Below are 22,604 nucleotides of genomic sequence, written 5' to 3'. Positions count from 1 at the left end.
TGTCTCCTACCCCGTCCTTGCGCGATATGCAGGCAGCCGAGTCTTCCATGCCCATGACCAACATCGACAACCCAAACGACATCGCCCAGGAGCTCAGCAACCTGCAGGCCTTGCGTCGCATGTCTATGGACGTCGGCCATTCGAGTGACCCTGACCTGATGCCCTTCCAGGGCATAGTCCCCATCCCTGCCATAGCGCCATCCGGCGACGACGACGAGGCCGATCCTTCGAGGCTGCTATGGGTCCCCGCCAACGTACACCCCGAGCTGGCGCCGGACCAATTCAAGAACTTTCTGGAGAGGAGGGTCAACTCTATGAAGAGAAGATCTGGGGAGTCCGTCATGGGGTCTGGAGACGGCCTGCAGCGGAACAACTCGTCGAGCTTGAGGCGGACAAAATCCAAGCTGTCCAGGCAGATTGACAATTCTGGTGGTCGTGGAGGTGACGGCTATGTGGACGGGTCTGAGAGGCTTGTACGCCAGAGGTCGGTCGAAGGCTACGCCACCCCGGAGCTGAGCCTGGACGAGCTCGTCAGCGATCCTGCGGCAGCTGTGCAGAAGCTGGCGCAGGAAACGTCCGAGGGGACGGGTGCCGGTGATATGCCCATCTTACCAGTCGCGCCTGGGATGGGCCTGCGACGCTCGACCCGGACACAGTATCGAAAAAGCGGCAGCATGCGCAACGATCGCGCCCCTTTTTCCAAACGCATGGCCCACAGACAAGCAGACAGCCAGGACGAAGGTGTGCCGCCGATGCCCAAGGCCGACGCACCCCCCGGACACGGCCTCGTCCGAGTACAGTCCGAGCCTCCGAGGACGGAAAACTTCTCAAGGCCACAAAGGTCTGTTAAACGGCAGCAGGGGTTCACAAGAGAAGCAGCTTCGCCGATCGAACCACCGACAGAACAAGCCTTTGACGACGACTCGTATCAGTCCCACGGTCGAAGCTTTTCGGAGCAGTCAGAAGTGCCAGAGATTGTCGAGACTCCGCCGCCGGCAGAGCAGCCAGAGTCATCAAACCAGTTCCCGGAGAGGTCTTCTTCTCAACAGAGCCAGGTCCAGCGTTCTCAGGACCAGCCGCCCTCGCCTCAGCAGCAGCATCCGCAAGATAGAGTTGGAGAGCAGCAGACGAGTCGTGCCAACAGGCAAGCGCCGCCTGGCCGGCAGGGCATGTCGCCTATCTCTCTCGACAATGTACCTGGGCCGACCCAGACGATGAACGATATCACAAACCATCCCTCCGCGATACCCGGTCCTAGCGGAACCCGGACTGACAACCTCACTTTTATCCCGACTTTTACTGAGTCGGAAAAGAAGAAGAATAAGGACAGCGATAGCGAGTCGACCAAGTCAAGTAAGGGCTGGAAGTGGTTCAAGAGCGAGGATAAGCAGAAGAAGGAAAAAGAAAGGGAACGGGAAGAACAGGCAAAGAAGTCCAAGGCCAAGGCAGCAGCCGAGAAGCCACACGAGAACGCTCGCCTGGATGTCCTCCAAAGCTCTATCGAGAACGTGGTTACCAAGGGCCGGGAGAGTCTGCTCCTGGACCGGGACACCATTGATAACAAGCTTCAAGAGGAGCGCAAGAAGGAGAGCAGCCGCAAGTCCTCCGATGGCAGGAAGGACAAGGACGGATTCTTTGGTTCGATCTTTGGAGGCAAGAAAAAGTCGGACAAGGACACCCCCAGCAAAAAGCACCAGCAGCGTGCACTCTCGCCCGAACCACCCCCAAGGGTGCTAAAGCCTGATGTTGACTACCCTTACACGCGATTCCCCCTACTCGAGGAGCGAGCCATCTACCGTATGGCGCATATCAAACTTGCTAACCCCAAGCGAAATCTGCTCTCTCAGGTGCTGCTCAGCAACTTCATGTATTCATACCTGGCCAAGATCCAGGCAATGCATCCTCAGATCCAAGTGCCTGCGTCACCACAGCAAAAGCGCATGGAAGAGGAGAGACGTCGCAAGGAGCAGGAAGCCCAGCAGCAGGCATACATGGAGCAGCAGATGTCGCAGCAATCGGCCCAGAACAGCATCGACCAATACAACTTTGAGTACCACCGGGTAGGCACATAACGCACATGCGTGCAGTTCATCGAATGTGCAAGTAACGTCTGCTAACATACCGCCCAGTCTTCCAACCAGTATGGCGACTCAGAGAACGAATATGTCGATGAGAACCATGAGTCGTACGACTACGAGCAGGGTCGCGGCCAGGGATACGATGGCCAGGGCCAGAATGGCGGCTATGGGTACGGGCACGATGCTTACGGGCAGCAACAACAGCAGTATTATGATGGCCATGATCCACAACGGCGCCAGGATGACAACGATATGTGGTGACCTGGTTTGAGCCGTGCTATTTAAAGCCTCCTATGCTGTATCCCAATGTGTACGAAGCTGTGGGGACGTCCGAATCCGTTCTCCAGCGATGGAGAGGCGGGGGGGTGGGAAACAAATACTGCCATATAAACCAAAAAAATAATACCTGCATACGAGCATAGGAGTTCGTGGGATGCGTGTGACTGGTCGGGCTGTTGGGACGGAGACTAGGAGGCCGCGCTTCTTCATTTTCAAACCCTCGATGTTCCTTTTACTTTTTCTTCAGATCTGTATACCATACCCTATATTTGCAAAACGCGGACCTTGCGACGGTCGGAGCCGTCAGTTTCAGCAGCAAGTATAGTGACCAGTAGACGAAAAACACCGCCGTGCGTCAAGGCACATATTTTCCCTGTGTCGCGAAGCGGTATGAGCGAGCTGGTTTCCGGCCTCGAGTTTGTTGTCGATGCTTCTTGTGTACACCCTAGGTATGTGTGCCAGAATTAGCACATGAACACGGCAGCTGGTGGGAACTGTGCCATGTGCTAGGTGAAGTAGGTTATTTAATTCCCATATACTTGAGGCCAAGTGAAGTGCATACTGACTTACAAGCACGAGACAGGACCCACCCGCTCTACGCTTCGCGTTCACAGTGCGGTTACCAGACCTTGGCGCGAATTCCCGTGAACCCTGGTCAACCTCGATCCTTCGTGAACCTTGTGGTGGCATGAGTGGCTGGATCGGACCAAACTCCGGAGACATATTTCCACTGTTGGCAAGGTCGCCCCCCCATCCAACCCATAGTAGCATGACCGCAGCTGAACGCTTGGTTTTATGGTAAACTAGTAGCGCCCCTGGATCCAGCGAGATACTGGGCAGGGGCTGGCTGCATTAGGGCTATACTGGCTGATCTAGAGCTGCTTACGGGCCGCTACCCTCTCGATGTTGTACGGCAAGTAGGTGCCTGCGTGATGGGGAAATGCAGCCGAGCTTTTTGAGGTGTATGAAATAGGAGGTGGACTCGTCCAGGGCGAAGCAAACTACATAAATAAGCACGTAATAATGCCAGGGAACTGACCCAACTGCAGGGCATTGCAACTTCTCCATATCAGTCGCACCACGCAAGACCGTGGCCAAACGCTTACTCCCATCTACAAGCGACGATGGCGCTCACCAATAGCTCATGGACTTTCACGCCGATAATCGAGGCGTTCCCTCAGACGGTGCTTCCTAATGTCGCCTACTGGAACGTCACGGCGAGCGACACGGACCTGGAATACCAGATCTCGCTTTCATGGCCTCTGGACTGGCCAGCGTCGCGCGAGGTAGAGAACAAGACAGCGCTGACCATGTAAGTGCTGCCTCTAGGAGATGCCTCACACGGACACTCATCTCATCAGCTGCTGAAATGCTCATGACGTGTCCCAGGTACGTCCTCGACGGCAACGCCTTGGGCATGTCGGCAACAGAAGCCTGGAGACGACGAGATGCGGTGGAAACGAACCAGCCGGATTACATCGTGGTTAGCATCGGCTACCCGGTTACTGACAGCGTCTACGGATCCCAGCGCAGCATCGACTTCCAGCCCGTGACGCCGGGCGAGGACCCCCCTGCCGTTCCGGGGGTGCGTGAGGGTGCGGATGACTTTATCGAGTTCATCGAGGGCACGCTGCGGCCCTTTGTGCGAGAGCAAGCGTTCCCACGGGGCGTGGAGTACGGGCGCGAGGCTTTATACGGCCACTCCTTTGGCGGGCTGTTTGTGGTCTACGCCTTGCTGCGGCGTCCCGACCTTGTCGACACGTTCCTCTCGGCCAGCCCGGCGCTCTTCTGGAATGACCGCTACATTCTCAACCACACGGACTGGCTCGACGATGCCCCCGCGGCGCCCGGGGACGGCCCTGCGTTCAGGCTTGCGTATGGGGGCCTTGAGCAGAACGCAGTGCGGCGGCGGACGGAGACGGAGGAGGAGTTTGAGGCGAGGGTTGCGCTGCTGGAGAGCTTTGGGCTGCTGCAAATGGGCGTGGAATGCGCCGAGCTGATGGACAAGATCGGCTCGAGCCAGAGGCTTAGGAACGCTGAGCTCAAGGAGTATGATGGGAGTGACCACGCCTCGGTGGGAGCGGTGGCGCTGACGGATGGGCTGGATTATTTCATCGACTGGTGACTGGTGACTTGTATCTGATGTGTGATGTGACACGGCTCCGTAGCTAATACCTCTGTCGAGGCTCGTTCATCATTCACCCCTTCACAGGTCAAACAGCCATGTGAGACGACCTGGGTGTAAGTACCTAGGTACCTGGCAACTGGCAGTGGCAGAGTGGCAGGCAGTTCATCCTACTAGCCTAGTCTCTAACGGGCAACGCGTTGTTGCTTTGCTGGCAGGAGCAGCGGCAGCAGGAGCTCCCAGTGGCCGGGGTCAACACTAACAGTGACTCTGAGGGAAAACGCCTACAGCACGATATGGCCTGTGCGGTACTGCCGCATCACACTGGACGGTGAGTGGCCGTCGCGACTCTGAGCCTAGGCTGCCCTCTAGATCTAGTCCATGTAGGCAGAGGCGAGAAATCAAAACCTCACCTCGCCAGTTTGACCCTCGCTGCCGCCCCCGTCGTCGCGCAGTTTTGTATCAAACGCCCCATCTTCTGACGTTTTCTTTTGATACCCCTCGTTGTAGTCCTTTTCTCCTCCTTGGTGACTGTCGACTGTCACTTGTATTGATTGACGGAAATCTCGACGATAAGAACACAACAGCCAGCCAGCCAGCCAGCCCTCTTGACTGCATCGACCGCACGGCAGCCGCAGCCTCAGCTTCTGCTCCCGCTCCCGCTCCCGCTCCTGCTCTGCTTGCCCACCTGGCCCCACACTTTTTTCCTCCTCCCCAGCAACCCAGCACGCTGCGTCGCGACATCTGGACCCACGAACGTCGACACGGCAGCACAGCTCAGCACGGCACCGACCCCGACCCCAACGCCCACGGCTCGCACCACATCGCCCAGCCCAGCACAGCACGCCCACAAGGTCCCACGCCCACGCCCACGCCCACGCCCACGGTCCACGGTCCACGGTCTACGGTCTACGGCCCACGGTCCAAGCTCGACAACGACGGCTACCTCTGTCCGCATCGACCTTAGACAAATACAGCACATCCTCGATCCGTGTCCGCAAAACCCCATCCCCATCCTCCTCTCCTCCTCGCCGTCTACCAGTCAGTCACATTAGAATGGCCAATGTGAGCTCACCCCTGCCATTGCAATCCTGATCTTGTTTGCCTGTCGCGATTCTCCTGCACACGACCACCAACAACAGCATATAAACCATCCATCCTCGTCTCGTCCGCCTTGCTTCTGGTGGAGGCTCTTGATTTTTGGACTTTGTTGTCTGCCTGCACACCTATCTCCCCCCCAAGTCCCCCCAACCCAACCCCACCACCCCCATCCTGAGCTTGCTTCGACTTCTTCACTTTCTTCTTGTCCCCTGCCTCCTGCCACATCCAGCCTGTCTGTCCTCTCGTGGTGCCAGGTCAAGATGCCTTCGGCCGCAGCCCCAGCTATCCCCCCCGGTGCGTGGCGAAAGCCTCTCTCCTCAGCCAGCAGCTCACAACCTGTCCAGCAACCTCCCCGCCACCCCTACAACAACCCCGGTGGCTACGGCCTTGCCAACGGTGCACCCGGCGGCGCGCCCCAGGCCGTGCCAGCTCCTGGTGCCACCCCCCTCCTGCCAAACCAGGGCCGCATCCTGCAGTCTGGTCCCATCCGAGTCCTCTGTGTTGCCGACGTTCGAGGTAAGCCCGCAAGCCCGCAAGCCCACATCCGCCTCCCCCGGCGCCTGTCGCGCGTACAAGCTGACACAGACCCTCGACAGGTAACCTGCGATCCCTCAACGATCTCGCGAAGAAAGCAGGTGCCGACTATATCGTCCACACTGGCGACTTTGGTTTCTACGATGACTCTTCGTTGGAGCGCATTGCTGAGAAGTGAGTGTGCCATGTCTCTCAGGGAGGCGCGTAACATTCTGGCGCGTGGCGCATTGCTAATGCCGGGTTTTCACAGGACCCTGAAACATGTTGCCCAATACTCTCCTCTCATCTCCGAACCCGTGAAGAAGGCTATCGCTCAGGGCGGCCCTGGCTCGGTCAAGGCTAGGTTCCCTGCAAACGAGCTGCCGCTCTCTGAGCTTCCCCTCTTCATCACACCGCAGAATGGGGGCAGCCCGACCTTCGAGCTGGAGATCCCCGTCTATACCGTCTGGGGTGCCTGCGAGGATGTCCGGGTCTTGGAAAAGTTCCGATCGAGGGAGTACAAGGTCAAGAACCTACACATCATTGACGAAGCCCAGTCCATGCTGCTCGAAGTCGGTGGTGTCAAGCTGCGCCTGCTCGGCCTTGGAGGAGCTGTCGTTATGCACAAGCTGTTCGACAACGGAGAGGGCAGGACGACTATCGCAGGCGGCCAGGGTACTATGTGGACAACGCTGCTGCAGATGGGCGAGCTGGTCGACACGGCCAACCGAGTTTACGATCCTACCGAGACCCGCATTTTCGTCACACACGCCTCGCCAGCGCGCGAGGGTATTCTGAACCAGCTGTCGGTGACCTTGAAGGCAGACTTCTCCATATCTGCTGGGTTGCACTTTCGGTATGGCAGTTCGTACAACGAATTCAGCGTCAACCCAACCCTGGATCACTATCGCGGCAAGCTGGCGGCGAGCAAGGCCTCCTTCAACGACGTCTGGGAGACCGTCAAGAACGAGGTCGAGCCTGCCATCCAGGCCAACGAGGCGCAGCAGAACCTGCTGAAGAATGCGCTTGGAGTGGTCGAAAAGATGCCCACCCAGGCTGCTGGTGGCAACCCCTTCGGGAATGCCGGAGGTCCCGCCACCTTGGGCCAGGTGGACGAGAGCGCATTCAAGAACATGTGGAACTTCAACCTCGCGGACGCTGCCTTCGGTTGGCTCGTGCTAGAGGTGCACGACGGCCGCATCGGAACGGAGATGAAGGCCCAAGGCTTCAACTTTAGTCACCGCGGAGCTAAGCAACAACCTCCTGTCCCTTCTGCCCCCCAGTCTGTCGTCGGCGCTGCACCACCTGCCGCACCCGCCGCCCAAGCACCAGCGCCTGCACCTCAACGACAGCCCTCGCAACCTCAAGCGAAACCTTCCCCCGTTCCAGCCCAAGCGAAACCTGCCACACCTGCACCTGACACGCTCCCAAGCAAGGAGAATGAGAAGCCCGCGGGTGCAAACGGCCACGCTCCCGAGTCCGCGCCCTCTCCGGCCCCGAAGAGGGATGAGATTATCGGCCTGTTTGTCATGAACGCGACAGGAGACGAGGAGCTGCGCAAGCTATTCGCCGAGGAAGATCAGCCCAAGATCTCTGAGATTACCAAGTGGGGCCAGATGAACAGGGTAATCCAATTCAAGACTACCGAGGATCGTGACGGAGCTCTGGAGCGGCTAGCCGATGAATTCAAGACGCGATCGCAGGAGGACCGATCAAAGCCTCTGATCAAGCTCTTTGAGCGGCGCGAGACAGGCGCAGGTCGGAACTTCACGAACCGTGGTGCAGGCACGTGGGGCAGCAGCCGTGGCGCCTCTAGCACGGGCGGACCTCGGAGCGGGTACCAGAGCAGCGGCGCTGGCGGCACGGCATCTGATAGTGAAGGCGGTGCCGGACGCCGTGGTGGACGCGGTGGCCGTGGTGGACGGGGAGACCGAGGCGGCCGCGGGGGCAGAGGAAGGGGCGCATTGAAGGGTGAGGGCGGCGGAAACGGTTCGCCTGCGCCTGCGGCAGCCACGCCTGCCGAGTCGTAGGACTTCTCCCAGACAACGGAGTCTCGAAGAAAGAAGAGACAACGGCTGCGTTGAGGCGCTGCAGGAGCTCGGACCCAGTCAGGGGGCCAACGGGCTGGCTGCTTCTACTGGAGGGATGGGACGGCGAAGGGCCTAATTTTCTTTCCTGACCCTTCGGCCTTACTACCTTGCTACCACACTGTCACATTATTTGCGGCCTTTTGACCTGAAGAAAATCATTTTGACGCGGCATGTCAATGGCTGCCCGCAGATCCCGTTTCATAGGTTAGGTTTAGGTTGATGACATTTTCACAGAGTGTGAGAGGGGGAGGAGTCAGAACAGACACAGGAAAGAGAAAAGCACGATGTTCTAATTCTGTTTCGCTTTGTAATTTGTCCACCACTCTCCTGATTTCATCCCTCTGTTGTTTTCGTCTTCGGCCTACTTATCATGTCTGGCAAGTATAACCTGTGTGTCTGTCTGCCTTTCCGCTCTGGGACCTGGGTTCAAATGTTAGTCCTCTACACTGTACCATACCTTCATCTACACATACCGGTTTTTCGAGGCTTTGGAGGCATAGAGAAGTGAGTTTGGTTGGGGGTTGGCATCGGATGGAATAAAGTGTAACGAAAAGGCGGGAAAGGAAATTCAAAATCATCTTGAACTATGATTTTTGTACCGATGCCTGTGCTGTCCGTCTCATTGCGCTATGCTTATGCGCATAAACACTGGTGTGTGCCATTTGTTGTAGTATTAGCAATACTTGTAGCTGGTGTTGAGATCCTTGAGCGGGCAAGCTCGCACTGAGAGGGTTACGGACATATGCCTAGACCTCTCTTTTATACCTTGTGTCCTTCCCTCGTTGTAAGGCGCGTAAAAAGTACCGCCGCCCTTGGGCATTCACCTGGGGGGCAACAGCAAGACGACCTGAGCCTTCACACACCCGTTTTCTCTCTTTCTTTACTGATAGATTCGTAGCCTCCGTCGAAAAAAGACAGAACACATTAATAAAGCAGGGAAAAGCGCCTGGGATGGCGTTGGCTACTTCGTATTCGACAATATTATCTGAGAGAGCACATCTCTGCAACAGATAGCCGGAAATGAAAGCCGTCTTGTGAAATGTTCATCTTGCGTAGTACGAGAAGGCATTGGGGTTTTCTGCAAGTGTCCTATTTCTTCGTGCTCACGACGACGGCCTAATGGCGAGTGGCATATTGTACAGTATTTTTCTCTACGAAATGAAATGCTGTGCCCTGCATTATGATTTTTTTTGTGGACCATGACATGTAAAGTATAAGAACGACGGCGCGACGCACAACCGGACAAGCAGATACCGCCACTTCGCGGTCGACATGCAACAAAGAATGCGCAGCGGACCAGGTCTGTACGACAGCCAAAGAACAGCAGCACCTCCGCGACTTGGCCCAGGACTTGGATCACGCCTTCGGCTTCATCCCCTTGTGTATGGCCGCGACACCACCCGTGAGGTTCTCATAGCCGTCGCCGCCGACGACGAAGCCCGCGTCGAGGATGAGGTCGCGGAACTCGTCCTGGGAGGGGAAGCGCTCGATGCTCTCGACCAGGTACTGGTACGAGTCCCTGTCGCCGGCGACGAGCTGGCCGATGAGGGGGATGGCGCCGAAGCTCCAGCGGCGGTAGACCTCGGTGAAGAGCGGGGTCCAGCGGTCGGCCTTGCTGAACTCGAGCACGGCGAGGACGCCGCCCGGCTTCAGCACGCGGTACGCCTCGCGCAGCGCCGCGGGGATGTTGCTGAAGTTGCGGATGCCGAACGCCACGGTGTACAGGTCGACGCTGGCGTCCGGGACGCCCGCGGAGGCCAGGTCCTCGGCGTTGGCCTCGAGGAAGGAGAGGTTTGCCTGCTGGCTTGCGGGGAGGGCCTGGGACCGCTGCTTGCCCACTGCCAGCATGTCTGGGTTGATGTCGGAGATGGTGACGCGCACGTTCGGGTTGCGGTTCACCACGTGGGCGTGGTTCAGGTGGCGGAAGGCGATGTCGCCTGTGCCACCGGCTATGTCGAGGATGTGTTGGGCTGGCGGGTGGGATGGGTCGGAGGAGAAGCCTGGGTTAAGGGAGGATACGTAGTGGTCTCTGTGGAAAGGCACGTGTTAGCAACGGTGGTCTGCGGCGAGGGACGGCTCACGGCAGCGCCAAGTGGTGCGCGTTGGGAGCGGAGTAAAGCTGACGAACTTCCAGACGCGATGCCAGCCGAAGGACATCAGGTCGTTCATGCGGTCGTAAGTCTCTGCGACGCTGCTGAATACATCGGCCACGCGCTTCCTTTTCTCGGCCTCGGTGACCGTCTCGTAACCAAAATGGGTCTGACGGTTGGATGTGTCACCCGGGGCAGCATCTCGGGCGGGCGCAGTCAAGGAGAAGGGTCGGGATGATGGTGATATTATGGCGGGGCCGGAACGGAGACTCCTCAGACATGATCGTACAGTATTGGCACCGAGACCCAATACGGGTCTTGGAGCAGCCATGGTGAGGGGAGTTGGCTGCCTCGTGGAGAGAGAATTGAGGCAGGTAGGAGGTCTGTGAGGATGTCCCGGAAGGAAAGTTAGCCCATGCCCAAGGCTGAGGGAAGATTTTCGGGGTCGTGAGTGGCCTGTGCCAGCTCGTCGGCCGCTCGGGTTGCTTGCCGAGCTCAGCCTTGCCGTCAGTGTGGGGTCTCTTATGCACGTCATCGGCTGGCATGGTCTTGGGGCTCCACGCCGAATCGGCACCGACCCCAAATGTTATGCCTCTTGGAATTGTACGTTGAATGCCAATGCGGGAGTCTTGATTTAATGCCACGTTCTACACACACCTTAAACCGCGTCGCCACGTTCGGCCTGCTTGGCTTGGACCATGGCAGTGGTAAAAGACTTGATCCAGTTGCGCCCAAAGTAAGCGCCGGCGCCGATCACGAGGAAGACCAAGAAGAGAATGAGCACGATGGCCAGGTTGTTGTCGGGCATTGTTTGACAGCGTGGGAGGATACTGGGCGGTTTCTGTTTCGAAATCTTGCGCTGAGACTCTCAATTGGCGAGGGTATTGTGTGGGGTGTGTCAATTCGGTTCAGTAGTGTCACGTCGCGAGTGGTTGCTGTGTAGCCAAGACCCGTCGAAATCAACGAGGCCCGCAGGCAATCAATCACACACCAGGGAGGTAGGTACCTAGGTACCTAGGTAGGTAGATGGGTGCATGTGGCAACCAACCTCGAGCCGGCTTGTCACCGACCTCTACTGCAAGCGCAATTCCTTTGCAGAGAGACATATTGATCTTTGTGTGCTCTATGGTTTCAACGTCTCTTTGCCGCCTTCGAACTCTCCAACATCGTACTCGTCCGGGTACTTGTCCAGGTGTTCTCTCAGCTCACTCATCTGCTTCTTCAGGTCTGGCGTCAGCTCCTCATACACATCCTCAAACATTGCCCGAATTGGTGGCTTCTTTTCCTTCTCTGCTTCCTGGAACGCCTTGAGCAGCTCCCTCCGGATGCTGTCTCGCGCCTCCTTCTCCTTTTGTTCGTCCCAGATCCCCTTGGCTTCCATCCACTTGCGCAGTCTCGAGATTGGATTGTCCCGTCGCTTCCAGTCCTCAACCTCCACGCGCGCCCTGTACGCGAACGAGTCGTCCGAGGTGCTGTGGTGGCCTACCCTGTACGTCAGTGCTTCGATGAGCACGGGTTTTCCGCCGTCTTGCAGGGCCATCTCCCTTGCCCTCTTGGTGGCCTCGCGGATGGCCCATATGTCATTGCCATCGACCCTTATTGTCTCGATGCCGTAGCCTACTCCTCTACTGGCGATCCCGTCCCCGCGATACTGTTCCAGCACGGGTGTCGAGATCGAGTAGCCGTTATTCCGGCAGATAAACACCACAGGACAGGAGCGCGTCGCGGCAATGTTAAGAGCCGCGTGGAAGTCACCTTCCGAGGCGGCGCCCTCGCCAAAGTAGACTGCGACTACTCGCTCCGGCGTGGCAGGGTTCTGCAGGCGCTGCATCTTGAGGGCGTACGCGGCACCTGATGCATGGGGGATCTGTGTCCCAAGGGGTGACGAGATTGTGTGCTACGCAAGGGAACTCGACGTTAGTAGTCCGGGCTCGGCGTTACACTGCCTGGATACAAGGGGACAAGAAACCACAAGACGGCTGGCGGGAGATGGCACGCACGATGTTCAACTCCTTGCTCCCGTAGTGGACCGGCATGTTTCGCCCCTTTCCAGGGTCCATCCTGTTGGCAAACAACTGGCTCATGAAGTCCTTTGGGGTGAATCCCCTTTGCGCAAAGACTCCCTGCTCCCTGTACTGGCAGAAAATGACATCTTCCTTGGTCAACGCCGAGGCCGACCCCACACAAACGGCTTCCTCGCCAGCTGATACCATATAGAAGCTGATTCGGCCCTGCCGCTGGGAGTCGAACATGATGATGTCCATTATCGAGACGAGCAGCATGTCCCTGTATAACTTGATCACCTCCTCGTCTTTTAGGTCCGGCTTGAAGGACGGGTCAACGACGTTGCCGCTCTGGTCAACAGCTCGGTAGGTAGGCATGGCATCATGGGACGAGGGCTGCTCGAACTGGAGCTTGGTGGTGAAGGCGGACTTGACAGCCCCCGGGAACTGGACGAAGCTCGAATCCGGCCGTTGGGAGAGCGAGGAGGCGGAGCGGCGCGCGGGTGAGCCGGTGGCAGTGGCTAAGCTGCCATTGAGCGGGAGCGAGCGGCGAGCACCACGCAGAGCCGGGGCGAGAGTGGCGGGTCGCATCCTCATCGTGCTGGAGGAATTGGGCCTGGGCAGGGGCCTGGCGCGATGAGAGGAGACTTCGAGGCCGTGGGCCGGTGTTGGAGAGATTCTTGGGTAGAATTCTATGAAAGAGGGCGATTCACTTGACTGCCATGTATGTGCTTACAGTGAAGGGGACCGCGGCTCAACGCCCTCGGCCAGAGACGGTCGTCATGCTAAACCCGACAGAAGCCGAGCAACCTGGTCTCTGGCGAGACGGATCTCTGATTGAAGACATGCCAGATCAAGGCAGCCTGGAAAACAACGATAATTCATGCTGAACCACATGGCATTGAGGGGTTATCACCTTGCTTCACAGGTATAACGAGGCTATTGCGAAGGTCAGAGTGAGCGGATATGCAGACTGGGGGGACTAAGACGGCCGGAATGGGCCCATCAGTTCCGATTTCGGATATGTGGGACCAGCAACAAGAACAACTGCTTGAAGGTTGAGCATTGTCTTGTTTCTCAACCCTTGGGCAGTAATTTGCGACTGCCAGTGAGGCCCGAAATTGAGATAGGACGGCTCATATTCGCTGTCTAAGCGAGGCCCCGCGGTCCATGCCATGCCTAGTAGGTGCCCAATTGTTGAACCACCAGACCACATGTGCACGCGACGACCCTGTCTCCACCATCGCCGCTTCTTACCCTGGGTTCCGTCATCGTCATAGATACGTGGCGGTGCATGTGAGAGAAAGACTGGAGCCAACACGGCAGACAGTGCAAGCAAGACAAGAAACATGTTGACAGAACACGCTCGCACACACACACACATGTCCACAAAAGAGTCCGACTTGAAATTGTGTTCTGGCCATTGACAGTTCTGGCTTCACTGGAGAGAGCCCGCCGGACTCTCAACAAGCTTTGCCTCTCGAGAGCCTAATACAGTAATACTACATAGTAAGAGGCGGACGGCAGCGGAGGAATGCTACGCCTTGGGATCAGGGGTCCAGATAGGCCCTGGGCTGCTTACCTCAATAGCGTCCCTTGTCCTCACTCGCCAGCTCGCCCGAGTTTGAGTGGAGGGGGTTCGAAACGATGTGCCGGGCCCATGTATGGGGCAGTTTAGGCGCCGCCTGGCCACCCGTAAGGCGTGATCTGGCCTGGCAGGACTTGTTATTTGGCCCGGGTGCTCGTGCTCGTGCTGGCGGGTTGTGCCTACAATCTGCTGTGATTATCCGCTAGACCCTGCAATGACATGACAAGCCCAGACAGGCCGGCTGTTGTCTGTCCGCCCCCCCCCGTGATCTATCTACCTACCTGTCTATCTAGTCTGTCTAGTCTGTCTACTTAGTCTATCCAGGGGACTTGGTTCCGACCTTGGATCTCATCACGACCCGGATCCCGGACCACGGAACACGACTCTGCGGCCACGACGAACCCGACGACGCCACGACGACATCCTATTGCCACCACCGCCGCCGCCGCCGCCTCGACGACGCCCAACGGTGAGCCCCCGACCCGATCCGGCTCCAACAAAACCACGCACACTGTGTCACCGTCTCAGCCTGCGACCTACCAGGACTCGTCAGGACCAGATGAGCAAGGCCTTCCAGGGCCCGCCCCTCCGCGATTAAATCATATTGTCCCAAACCTGTACCCGTGAACTGTTGTCGCCGATCCCGATGGCGGCGTAATCCATGGCAGAACGAAGCACGACAAGCTGGAACTCGCGCTCGTCCAGAAGTACTGAACCCACCTCGTCGGCCTCTACAGCGACCTCGACCTCCTTCCCTCCCCTCCCCCTCCCGGCCTCCGCCGCGACCGATATCCCGCCGCCGAACTCGAACTCGACCCCGACCCCGAGTGCAAGCCCACGGGCGACAGCAAACACACGGCCGGCGGCGACGTCGTCGACGACAAGAGCAGGTGCGGCCCCTGTAGTACCAGGCGCGACCAACACCCGGCCTCGTTGCTCCTCCTCGCCAAAAACAACAAGGTATATACAATATACATCTACATATACAGCACTTGAGACGTGCACGCACGCTTCCTCTTGCACTCTTGCACTCTTGCACTCTTGCATTGCGCACACGGGACATACCCACCCACCCCTTGACGCACCAGTCCACATCCCTTCCCCATAATACCCTCCCCCCCCCATACAAAAGTAAATATGCTATATGCCCTCTCAAGCGGGCGGGCGGGCACGCACGCTGTCGGGACGGGCCAGGGCAGGGCAGGGCTGGGCAGGCAGGCGGGCAGGCAGGCAGGCAGGGCCTGCGGGCAGACAGACAGACAGACATATCACCAGTTGCCTGTGGTTTCCCGCCGCCTCTTGCAAGAGTCGGCCTGGATATCAAGTGTTATTCTAACGCACCCACTGCATGGCACTGTGCTGCGTCAGACCGGATCTATCCTGACTTCCCAAGAACCTCCCCCCCCCCCCCTTGGCCAAAGAAAAATGCTGGTCGCTCCTGCTTTACTCTGACATTTCACTTGGATAGCACCTGCCTCTCGCAGCGACATCCCATCCCGCCTCCCCTGCCTCACTCCGTCCATAATAGTCATCTGTACTTCACCTCCAGCCATTCGTTCATTCCCCCCCATCCCCCGCCTTTGGCAGGCCTGGTCTTGCCTTTTCTGCAGCCTGCCAGGACCTGAGGAGGTTGGGACTTTGGGCGTCCTGAAGCTCCCTCCCACTTTCCCATACCATACCACCCAGACCTTGTCCATTGGTTCTTTGCTGGCGAACCACCGGAACTGGTCTGCCTGCCGTCTCCAAAGAAGGAAGGCTGTCTGTCAACCCAGGGGCAACCAGACTTGGGAGCTCCACCAGGTCGGCCACTGGCCAGCAGCTCTGCTCTAGCACGGCACCGCGCACAAGCACTAGCACTGGACCGCACCTCCACCTGCACCCCGTCTTGGCCCCAGAGCGCCTCGAGCTGCACGCAACCACAACACAGCACACGCACCGCCTGGGAAACCAGTCCCAGGCATCTGCTCTCTACGCAGGCAATCGTGTTCACGACTTGCACTCCACCCCAAAACACTTGACAGCATCAATCACTTCCACTTTCTTGTCACCTACCCAAACCCTCTCCACAACTCCACCCACCGCAACTCACTGCCCCGACCGACATCTTGCCTGCCGTTGGACGGGCTCAGGCACATCGATACCTGCATCAAACCATGGTCTTCGGCCGACACTTTACTCATGTCTTCTTCTAGTAGGCCTGCCACCCGCTCGTCAGCTCGCCAGGCAGCCAGGCAGGCAGAATCATCCCGATCTGCCGGCGTTTCTGCTGCTGGGTCCCCGACCGAACCTGCCCCTCCTCCGCCCGCCTCTCGACGACTCGACCCCCGGAAGCGTAAGGTCACCGCCGATCTAGAGGTCGCACCCGAACCTGTCCCCTCGACTAGACGTTCCAAGAGGGCAAAGGTTTCCGACCAACAGCCGCCTCAGCCAGCCGCTGCCCCAGCACCACACTCACAGCCCGCCTACTCTCTTAGGAAGAGAAAGGGAAAACAAGCTCCGACTATGTCGAGTCCAGAGTACGACGCCTCCAGCGTCCCCTCTCCTGGGGCCCACCTGCTGACTCTGTCAAGATCTGCCGCAGGCCCATCCATACCCCCTTCGGAAATTGCGCAGTCTGCCTCGTCCAGTCGAAAGTCCAGTCGCAGCAAGAAGACTGCACAAGGTGAGACCTGCAAGCCGCCAGCAAGAGCCGAGGTTGTGCCAGCTGACACACACCCTCTCAAATCAGCCTCGGGGCCCTCGTCTTCGAACCGACGATCGCGGAAGAAGTCGAACAATGCCGATGAGGACACCCCGATGACCGGTACCGACGAGAACGAGAAAGCATCAGCACCACCCCCTCCTCCAGCGCACGAGGACAACTTCGACGAGGACAGCGAGGACCATGACGACGAGGACCACCGATACGATGAGCACGACGATGACGACGTATTTGGAGGGTTCGGCGGCCCACCAGGTGGGCTTCACTCCAGCCTCGCCCTCCTCACAGGCATGATGTCCGGCATGGGATCCCGCCTCAGGGAGATACTGGCCAATCTTCGACAAAAGGAGGACCCGAGTTTGCATCTCATCGCGCTGAACGAGCTGTCTGAGCTCCTCCTGGTGTCCAACGAGGACAACCTCCAGGGCCATTTCTCGGCGGACTCGTTCGTGCGTGAGCTGGTCTCGCTGATGAAGCCAGACGACTTCATGGAGGCCAACCCGGAAATCATGCTTCTCGCCTGCCGCTGTCTCGCAAACCTCATGGAGGCCCTGCCTTCCAGCGTCACCAACGTCGTGTACGCCGGCGCCGTGCCAGTTCTCTGCGAGAAGCTCAGGGACATTCAGTTCATAGATTTGGCCGAACAGGCTTTGAGCACCCTGGAGAAGATCTCTGTCGAGTATCCCTCTGCAATCGTCAAGGAGGGCGGTCTTGCCGCCTGCCTCGAGTATCTCGACTTTTTCGCCATGAGCACACAACGAACCGCCGTAACGACTGCTGCAAACTGCTGTCGCAACCTTCCGCACGACTACTTCGACGTTGTGAAAGACGCAATGCGGATCCTCCGCGATGTTCTGAAGAATAGTGACCAGCGGGTGGTGGAGCAAGCATCTATTTGCGTTTCTCGCATCGTGGACACCTGGCGCCATAACCCGAGCAAGCTGGAGGCTCTGGTGACCGAGGATCTCCTGTCCTCTATTCTCCGACTACTACTGCCCGGCAGCACCAACCTGATCTCACCCAACATCCACACCCAATTTCTGCGAGTCCTGGCATCCACGGCAAGGGCGAGCCCCAGGCTGTCCGTGGAGCTAATGAAAATGAACGTGGTCGAGACTCTCTACCAGGTCTTGACAGGTGTTTCGCCTCCTAACGGGACTGATGACATCGCATCAAAACTTGACAGTGTGCTCATCATGCAAGCACTTATCCACCGACCACGAGAACAGATTCTCGAGGCACTGAATGTCATCTGCGAACTCCTGCCCAAGCTGCCCACCGGCGCTGCCGATCCCACAAAGGGCGGCTTCAACGAGGTCGCTCCGCGAGAAGTCAACACTGGCTCACCCTCCACGTCGAGACGCAGAACGTCGGATGAGAAGCGTATCCAGTTGTTGGAGGGTTGCAAGGCGGAGGTCCGACGATTCGCCTTGATTTTGTTCCCGACTCTGACGGATGCCTTTTCCAGCACGGTGAACCTCAGTGTGAGGCAAAAGGTCTTGTTGGCTCAGCTTAAGATGCTGTACAACTTGGACGAGGGAATTCTTACCGAAGCCCTGGCACCAGTGCCTTACGCGTCCTTCCTCGCGTCAATCCTCTCGCAGAAGGACGACCTCACCCTCGTGACAGCAGCCCTGCAGGCTACAGAGCTTCTCATGACACGGCTCGGAAGCATTTATCAGTACCAGCTGTACAGGGAGGGTGTTATCGCAGAAATCTCAAAGGTGGCCGACGAGACGGAGGCTGATGCCAAAGCAGTCATTGAGTCTCAAGACTTGCCAAGGCGGACCTCTGCGGCTTCCGAAGACCGGTCTTCGCGTAATGATTCATCGGACGACGACGACGATGACGACGCAGCTGATGAGCATGATGAAGACGACGAGGATGACGAGCCATCGCACCACTCGTCCGAGGATGAGCACGATGAGGACAACGAGGAGGACGAAGACGAGGAGCACGAAAACGACGGCCGACCTCAGGTCATGTCTGGATCTCCCGATAGCTCCGGTGGTTCTACCATGTCCATCGATGCCCCACCCCGGCCGCCTCCATTCACGAGTACTCAGTTGCTGCGATCCAAGATCCATAAGGACGCAAAGCAGTTTCTCGCGACGCACGAGGCGGAGAAGAATGCCAAGTCCATGAAGAAGAGAGCTACCAAGATCTTGACGGACCTTACAGAACTGGCATCAGAAATTGAGGCTTTCTATCTCCGCCCAACCTCATCTGGCAGCATCGCCGGTGAGAATGGAAAGAAGTTGTTCGAGAAGCTGGCGACATATTTCGACTCGGACTTGTTTGAGAGTGCAACAAGTGCGGAGCTCCTTGCCTCGGGTGTTGTACGAGTCCTTGAAGAGGTGTTTAGCAACCCTGACGAGGATCTTGCAATGGCTGCTCAGGCAGCGTTCATTGAGGTCTTCATGGGATACACCGTCAAATCGAAACCCAAGACAGCAACTGCTGACTCGCCCGCCACTCCCTTCAGTATGATGGTGCACAAGCTGCAAGACCTGCTCAGCCGATCGGAGCACTTTGAGGTCCTCACTGTGTCTAGTGCTGCGCACGGCGATAGCCACCGCAGCAGCCCGGCATCCATGCTGGCCAAACAAATCCGCCTGAAGCTCGTCGCTGACGACGACTCAGACATCCCTAAGGTTTACCGGAACATAATGGTCTCCATACATGCGATCGCGACATTCAAGTCATTGGAGGACTACCTGCGCCCACGCATCAGCCTCTCCGACCGTCCGCGACCACCACGGGGCAATCGCGAGAGCCTGACGCGAGCCTTGGCCGCAATGACAGGGGGCGCCTTCCCCTTCGGCGCCGGCTCACCCTCTGGGTCCGGTCGCATTCCCTCTCGCATGCCCCCGCAGCTTGGTAGTGCCACGCCGCCGCCTCCTCCCCCGCCAGTTCCACCTACAGCTTCGGGCTCTCGATCGTCGCGGAAATCCAAGACCTCCAGGTCGCTCCCTAACGCAGAGACCCCGTCCACACCAGACCCTGCTTCTTCAGCACCGGGCGCAAAAGTCATACTGCGTAGGTCCAGTCGACGCAGCGCGGCGCCAGCAGATTCACCACAAGCAAGCCGTGCACCCCCAGCCGACGAAGACGACCTTGAGGATGCGCTTGAGTGTGCTGATGAAAAGCATATCACCGAGGATGAGGGTACACCCGACCGCAGCGCTCTTGATGCTATTGTGGGCGACCTGGATGAAGACATGGGTGATGCACCAACCCCTGACCCTTCGGCCGTGAATCTTGAGGTCGCAGCGGGTGGCAAGATCACGGCGCGGAAGGAAGATGGCACGCGTGTTCCAACCCCATCTCAGGGCAGCACCAGCAGCGGCAGCGGCAACGCGAACCTTGCTCAGCGTTCAAGTCTTCTTGCCAACGCGCTGATGAACTCGCCGTCGCCGTCCTCTCCTTCCCGCTCCATGTCCTATGCTGCTGCAATCCAGTCCGTGCCGCAAGACTGGCATCTGGAGTTCAGCCACCAGGGCAAGGTCTTGACCAATGATACGACGGTATACCGCGCAGTTCAGAAACCGGCGATAGATTCAAATGACTACTCAAGCCGGAATGTTTGGATCTTGACACACGAGATCAAAATCCGGCGTGTGCCCGGGCCCCCGTCGGCCGAGAGACTGTCGTTTGGCGGTTCGGCTTCCAGCGAGGAGAGCGAGAACGGGGAGGGCAACAGCCCAGCCTCGTTAGCCAAGCACCCTAGTACTGCGTCCATCCTTCGCCTGCTGAAGATCCTGCACAACCTAAATGCGAACATTGACGACGTGCTTGTGGAAAACAAGGCTACTCTCAAGCTGAATATTGAACCCCTGTCACAGTTCGTCAATACCAAGCTGACATCGAAGCTGAACCGGCAGCTTGAAGAGCCTCTGATCGTCGCCAGCAACTGCCTACCAAGTTGGAGCGAAGACCTGGCGCGACTGTATCCTTTCCTCTTCCCCTTCGAGACACGCCACTTGTTCCTCCAGTCGACCTCATTTGGTTACGCTCGTTCCATGAACCGATGGCAGAATGCTCAGTCACAGGAAGAGTTGAGGCGTAACCGGGACGACCGACCATTCCTTGGTCGCCTGCAGCGACAGAAGGTGCGCATCTCACGGGCCAAGATCCTCGAGTCGGCCTTGAAGGTTATGGATCTATATGGAAGCTCGCAGAGCATCCTGGAGGTGGAGTACTTTGAGGAAGTCGGTACCGGTCTCGGCCCAACGTTGGAGTTCTACTCGACGGTCTCCAAGGAATTTGCCATGAAGAAGCTCAGGCTTTGGAGAGATGCGGACCAGAATGAGTCCGATGAGTATGTCTCTGGACCGACTGGCCTGTTTCCACGGCCGTTGAGCGAAGATGACGTGTCCACGCCGAATGGCGAACGCATCCTGCAGCTTTTCAGGACACTTGGCAAGTTCACAGCTCGCTCGATGATTGATTCCCGAATCATCGATATCAATTTCAACCCCATCTTTTTCCGCATTGGCGATGAGACATCGGGCATCAAGCCTTCCCTTGGAGCCATGAAACTTGTGGACCCAGTCCTGGCCAGGTCCTTGGTTCTGGTGAAGAAGTTCGCTCTGGCCAAGAAGACAATTGCCGAGGATCCCAACAGGGACGCCACACAGAAGGTCAATGACATCCAGAACATCACCGTGGACAACGGAGTGCGGGTCGAAGACTTGTCACTCGACTTCACCCTCCCCGGCTACCCGGAGATTGACCTGGTACCCAACGGCTCGCAAATCATGTTGACCATTGACAACGTGGACAATTATCTGGAGCGAGTCATTGACATGACACTGGGAAGCGGAGTCCGCCATCAGGTTGATGCTTTCCGTACAGGCTTTTCTCAAGTCTTCCCGTACAGCGCCCTTAGAGCCTTCACGCCTGATGAGCTTTGCACTCTGTTCGGCCGCACTGAGGAGGATTGGTCCCTTCCTAGTAAGATCAACCCGTCCCATATGCACGAGAAGATGAAACTGACAGCATCCACAGCTCTCATGGACTCAATCAAGGCAGACCACGGCTTCAACATGGACAGCAAGAGTGTCAGGAACCTGCTGCAAACCATGAATGAGATGACACCAGTCCAGCGACGGGAGTTCTTGCAGTTTACAACTGGAAGTCCCAAACTTCCCATTGGAGGTAAGGATCTAAAACGGGTCGTGAAGCTTAGGGACTGTTCTAACGGTGACGCAGGATTCAAGAGTCTGACACCAATGTTCACCGTCGTCTGCAAGCCGGCAGAGGCGCCGTACACCTCGGATGACTACCTCCCTAGTGTCATGACCTGCGCCAACTATCTCAAGCTCCCCGATTACACCGATGTCAAGATTCTGCAGAAGCGTCTTTTCACCGCGACCAAGGAGGGACAGGGCGCATTCCACCTTTCGTAATATGTCATGGCTGAGGGTGGACTTATTGCTCTTTCCATCAGTCGATCCGCAACGTTGCAGCGGAGTTATGCCTTCGACTTCTATACCCACATCAGTTCACCGTCTCCACTTGCTAGGATTTTGAGGGCGTCTCTTTTTCTTTCCTTGTTTTTTTTTTTGGGAGGGGGTTGGGGGGCGGACCAACAGCACCAATCGATTAGCCGACCAATCAGGAGGGAAGGGTACTAAAAGGGACAAAATGGATTGCATGGAAAGGAAGGAGCCTCGAGCGGCTCTCATGTCTAGTTTTCTGTAGTTTTCATGGTCGACGAAAGGGAGGGAGGGAGCGAGCACGTCAACTCTTAGAGGATGGACAAGGAGGCGTAATCCCAGATAGATTGGTAAACTCATTACACACTCTTGTTAGACCACTGCAAGATTGAAAGCGTCCAAGCGACTCCTGGCATACCCACCGGGAACTCCTTAGTTTGCTCTCCCAATTCTCTCCATTGGTTGGTTTGATTCAAGCAGCCCCGGGCGCACTTGGATGTGATGACATAAGCGGGGCTGATGTCATCTTGTTTGATTGACCCCAGCTCGACGCGTCCCGTAATAAGAGCTGTCGCGTCTGAGACCTCGACGGGCC

General features: G+C 57.6%; 5 protein-coding genes across 5 annotated transcripts; 3 read left to right on the top strand and 2 right to left on the bottom strand.

The window, feature by feature from the left end:
- Positions 1-3,280: 3,280 nt before the first annotated feature.
- Positions 3,281-4,763, top strand: KVR01_000441 (uncharacterized protein). Its single transcript, XM_044792656.1, has 2 exons — positions 3,281-3,669; positions 3,747-4,763. Exons 1-2 carry the CDS (start codon positions 3,482-3,484, stop codon positions 4,480-4,482), a joined length of 924 nt encoding a protein of 307 aa, XP_044650390.1. The 5' UTR covers positions 3,281-3,481; the 3' UTR covers positions 4,483-4,763.
- Positions 4,764-4,823: 60 nt separating this feature from the next.
- On the top strand, positions 4,824-8,764 carry KVR01_000954 (uncharacterized protein). The gene is made up of 4 exons (XM_044795078.1): positions 4,824-5,547; positions 5,928-6,099; positions 6,180-6,291; positions 6,368-8,764. Exons 1-4 carry the CDS (start codon positions 5,539-5,541, stop codon positions 8,124-8,126), a joined length of 2,052 nt encoding a protein of 683 aa, XP_044650903.1. The 5' UTR covers positions 4,824-5,538; the 3' UTR covers positions 8,127-8,764.
- KVR01_000515 (2-hexaprenyl-6-methoxy-1,4-benzoquinone methyltransferase) lies at positions 8,754-11,084 on the bottom strand (the record flags this gene model as incomplete). The annotated part of the gene is made up of 3 exons (XM_044785162.1): positions 8,754-10,215; positions 10,315-10,732; positions 10,952-11,084. 3 exons carry the CDS (start codon positions 11,082-11,084, stop codon positions 9,543-9,545), a joined length of 1,224 nt encoding a protein of 407 aa, XP_044650464.1. The 3' UTR covers positions 8,754-9,542.
- A 315-nt stretch (positions 11,085-11,399) lies between these two features.
- On the bottom strand, positions 11,400-12,876 carry KVR01_000693 (uncharacterized protein; the record flags this gene model as incomplete). The annotated part of the gene is made up of 2 exons (XM_044789909.1): positions 11,400-12,173; positions 12,277-12,876. The coding sequence occupies 2 exons, from the start codon at positions 12,874-12,876 to the stop codon at positions 11,400-11,402; spliced, it is 1,374 nt and encodes a 457-aa protein (XP_044650642.1).
- Positions 12,877-13,916: 1,040 nt separating this feature from the next.
- KVR01_000878 (uncharacterized protein) lies at positions 13,917-22,395 on the top strand. The gene is made up of 6 exons (XM_044781598.1): positions 13,917-14,827; positions 16,060-16,383; positions 16,438-16,529; positions 16,596-21,524; positions 21,579-21,728; positions 21,783-22,395. The coding sequence occupies exons 1-6, from the start codon at positions 14,529-14,531 to the stop codon at positions 21,977-21,979; spliced, it is 5,991 nt and encodes a 1,996-aa protein (XP_044650827.1). The 5' UTR covers positions 13,917-14,528; the 3' UTR covers positions 21,980-22,395.
- The last annotated feature ends 209 nt before the right edge of the window (positions 22,396-22,604 follow it).

This window comes from Diaporthe batatas, assembly GCF_019321695.1.
Source record: "Diaporthe batatas strain CRI 302-4 chromosome Unknown Contig00001, whole genome shotgun sequence".
NCBI lineage: Eukaryota > Fungi > Ascomycota > Sordariomycetes > Diaporthales > Diaporthaceae > Diaporthe > Diaporthe batatas.
This window is presented reverse-complemented; position numbering and strand designations above follow the sequence as displayed.

Excerpts from the sequence above, each read along its gene's own strand:
- KVR01_000441 (XM_044792656.1), top strand. The coding sequence starts at position 3,482 with ATGGCGCTCACCAATAGCTCATGGACTTTCACGCCGATAATCGAGGCG. Across the intron at positions 3,670-3,746 it reads AACAAGACAGCGCTGACCAT|GTACGTCCTCGACGGCAACG; the intron begins GTAAGTGCTGCC and ends GACGTGTCCCAG.
- KVR01_000954 (XM_044795078.1), top strand. Across the intron at positions 6,100-6,179 it reads CTGTGTTGCCGACGTTCGAG|GTAACCTGCGATCCCTCAAC; the intron begins GTAAGCCCGCAA and ends GACCCTCGACAG. Across the intron at positions 6,292-6,367 it reads TTGGAGCGCATTGCTGAGAA|GACCCTGAAACATGTTGCCC; the intron begins GTGAGTGTGCCA and ends GGGTTTTCACAG.
- KVR01_000878 (XM_044781598.1), top strand. The coding sequence starts at position 14,529 with ATGGCAGAACGAAGCACGACAAGCTGGAACTCGCGCTCGTCCAGAAGT. Across the intron at positions 16,384-16,437 it reads CCGACTATGTCGAGTCCAGA|ATCTGCCGCAGGCCCATCCA; the intron begins GTACGACGCCTC and ends GACTCTGTCAAG. Across the intron at positions 21,525-21,578 it reads GGAGGATTGGTCCCTTCCTA|CTCTCATGGACTCAATCAAG; the intron begins GTAAGATCAACC and ends CAGCATCCACAG.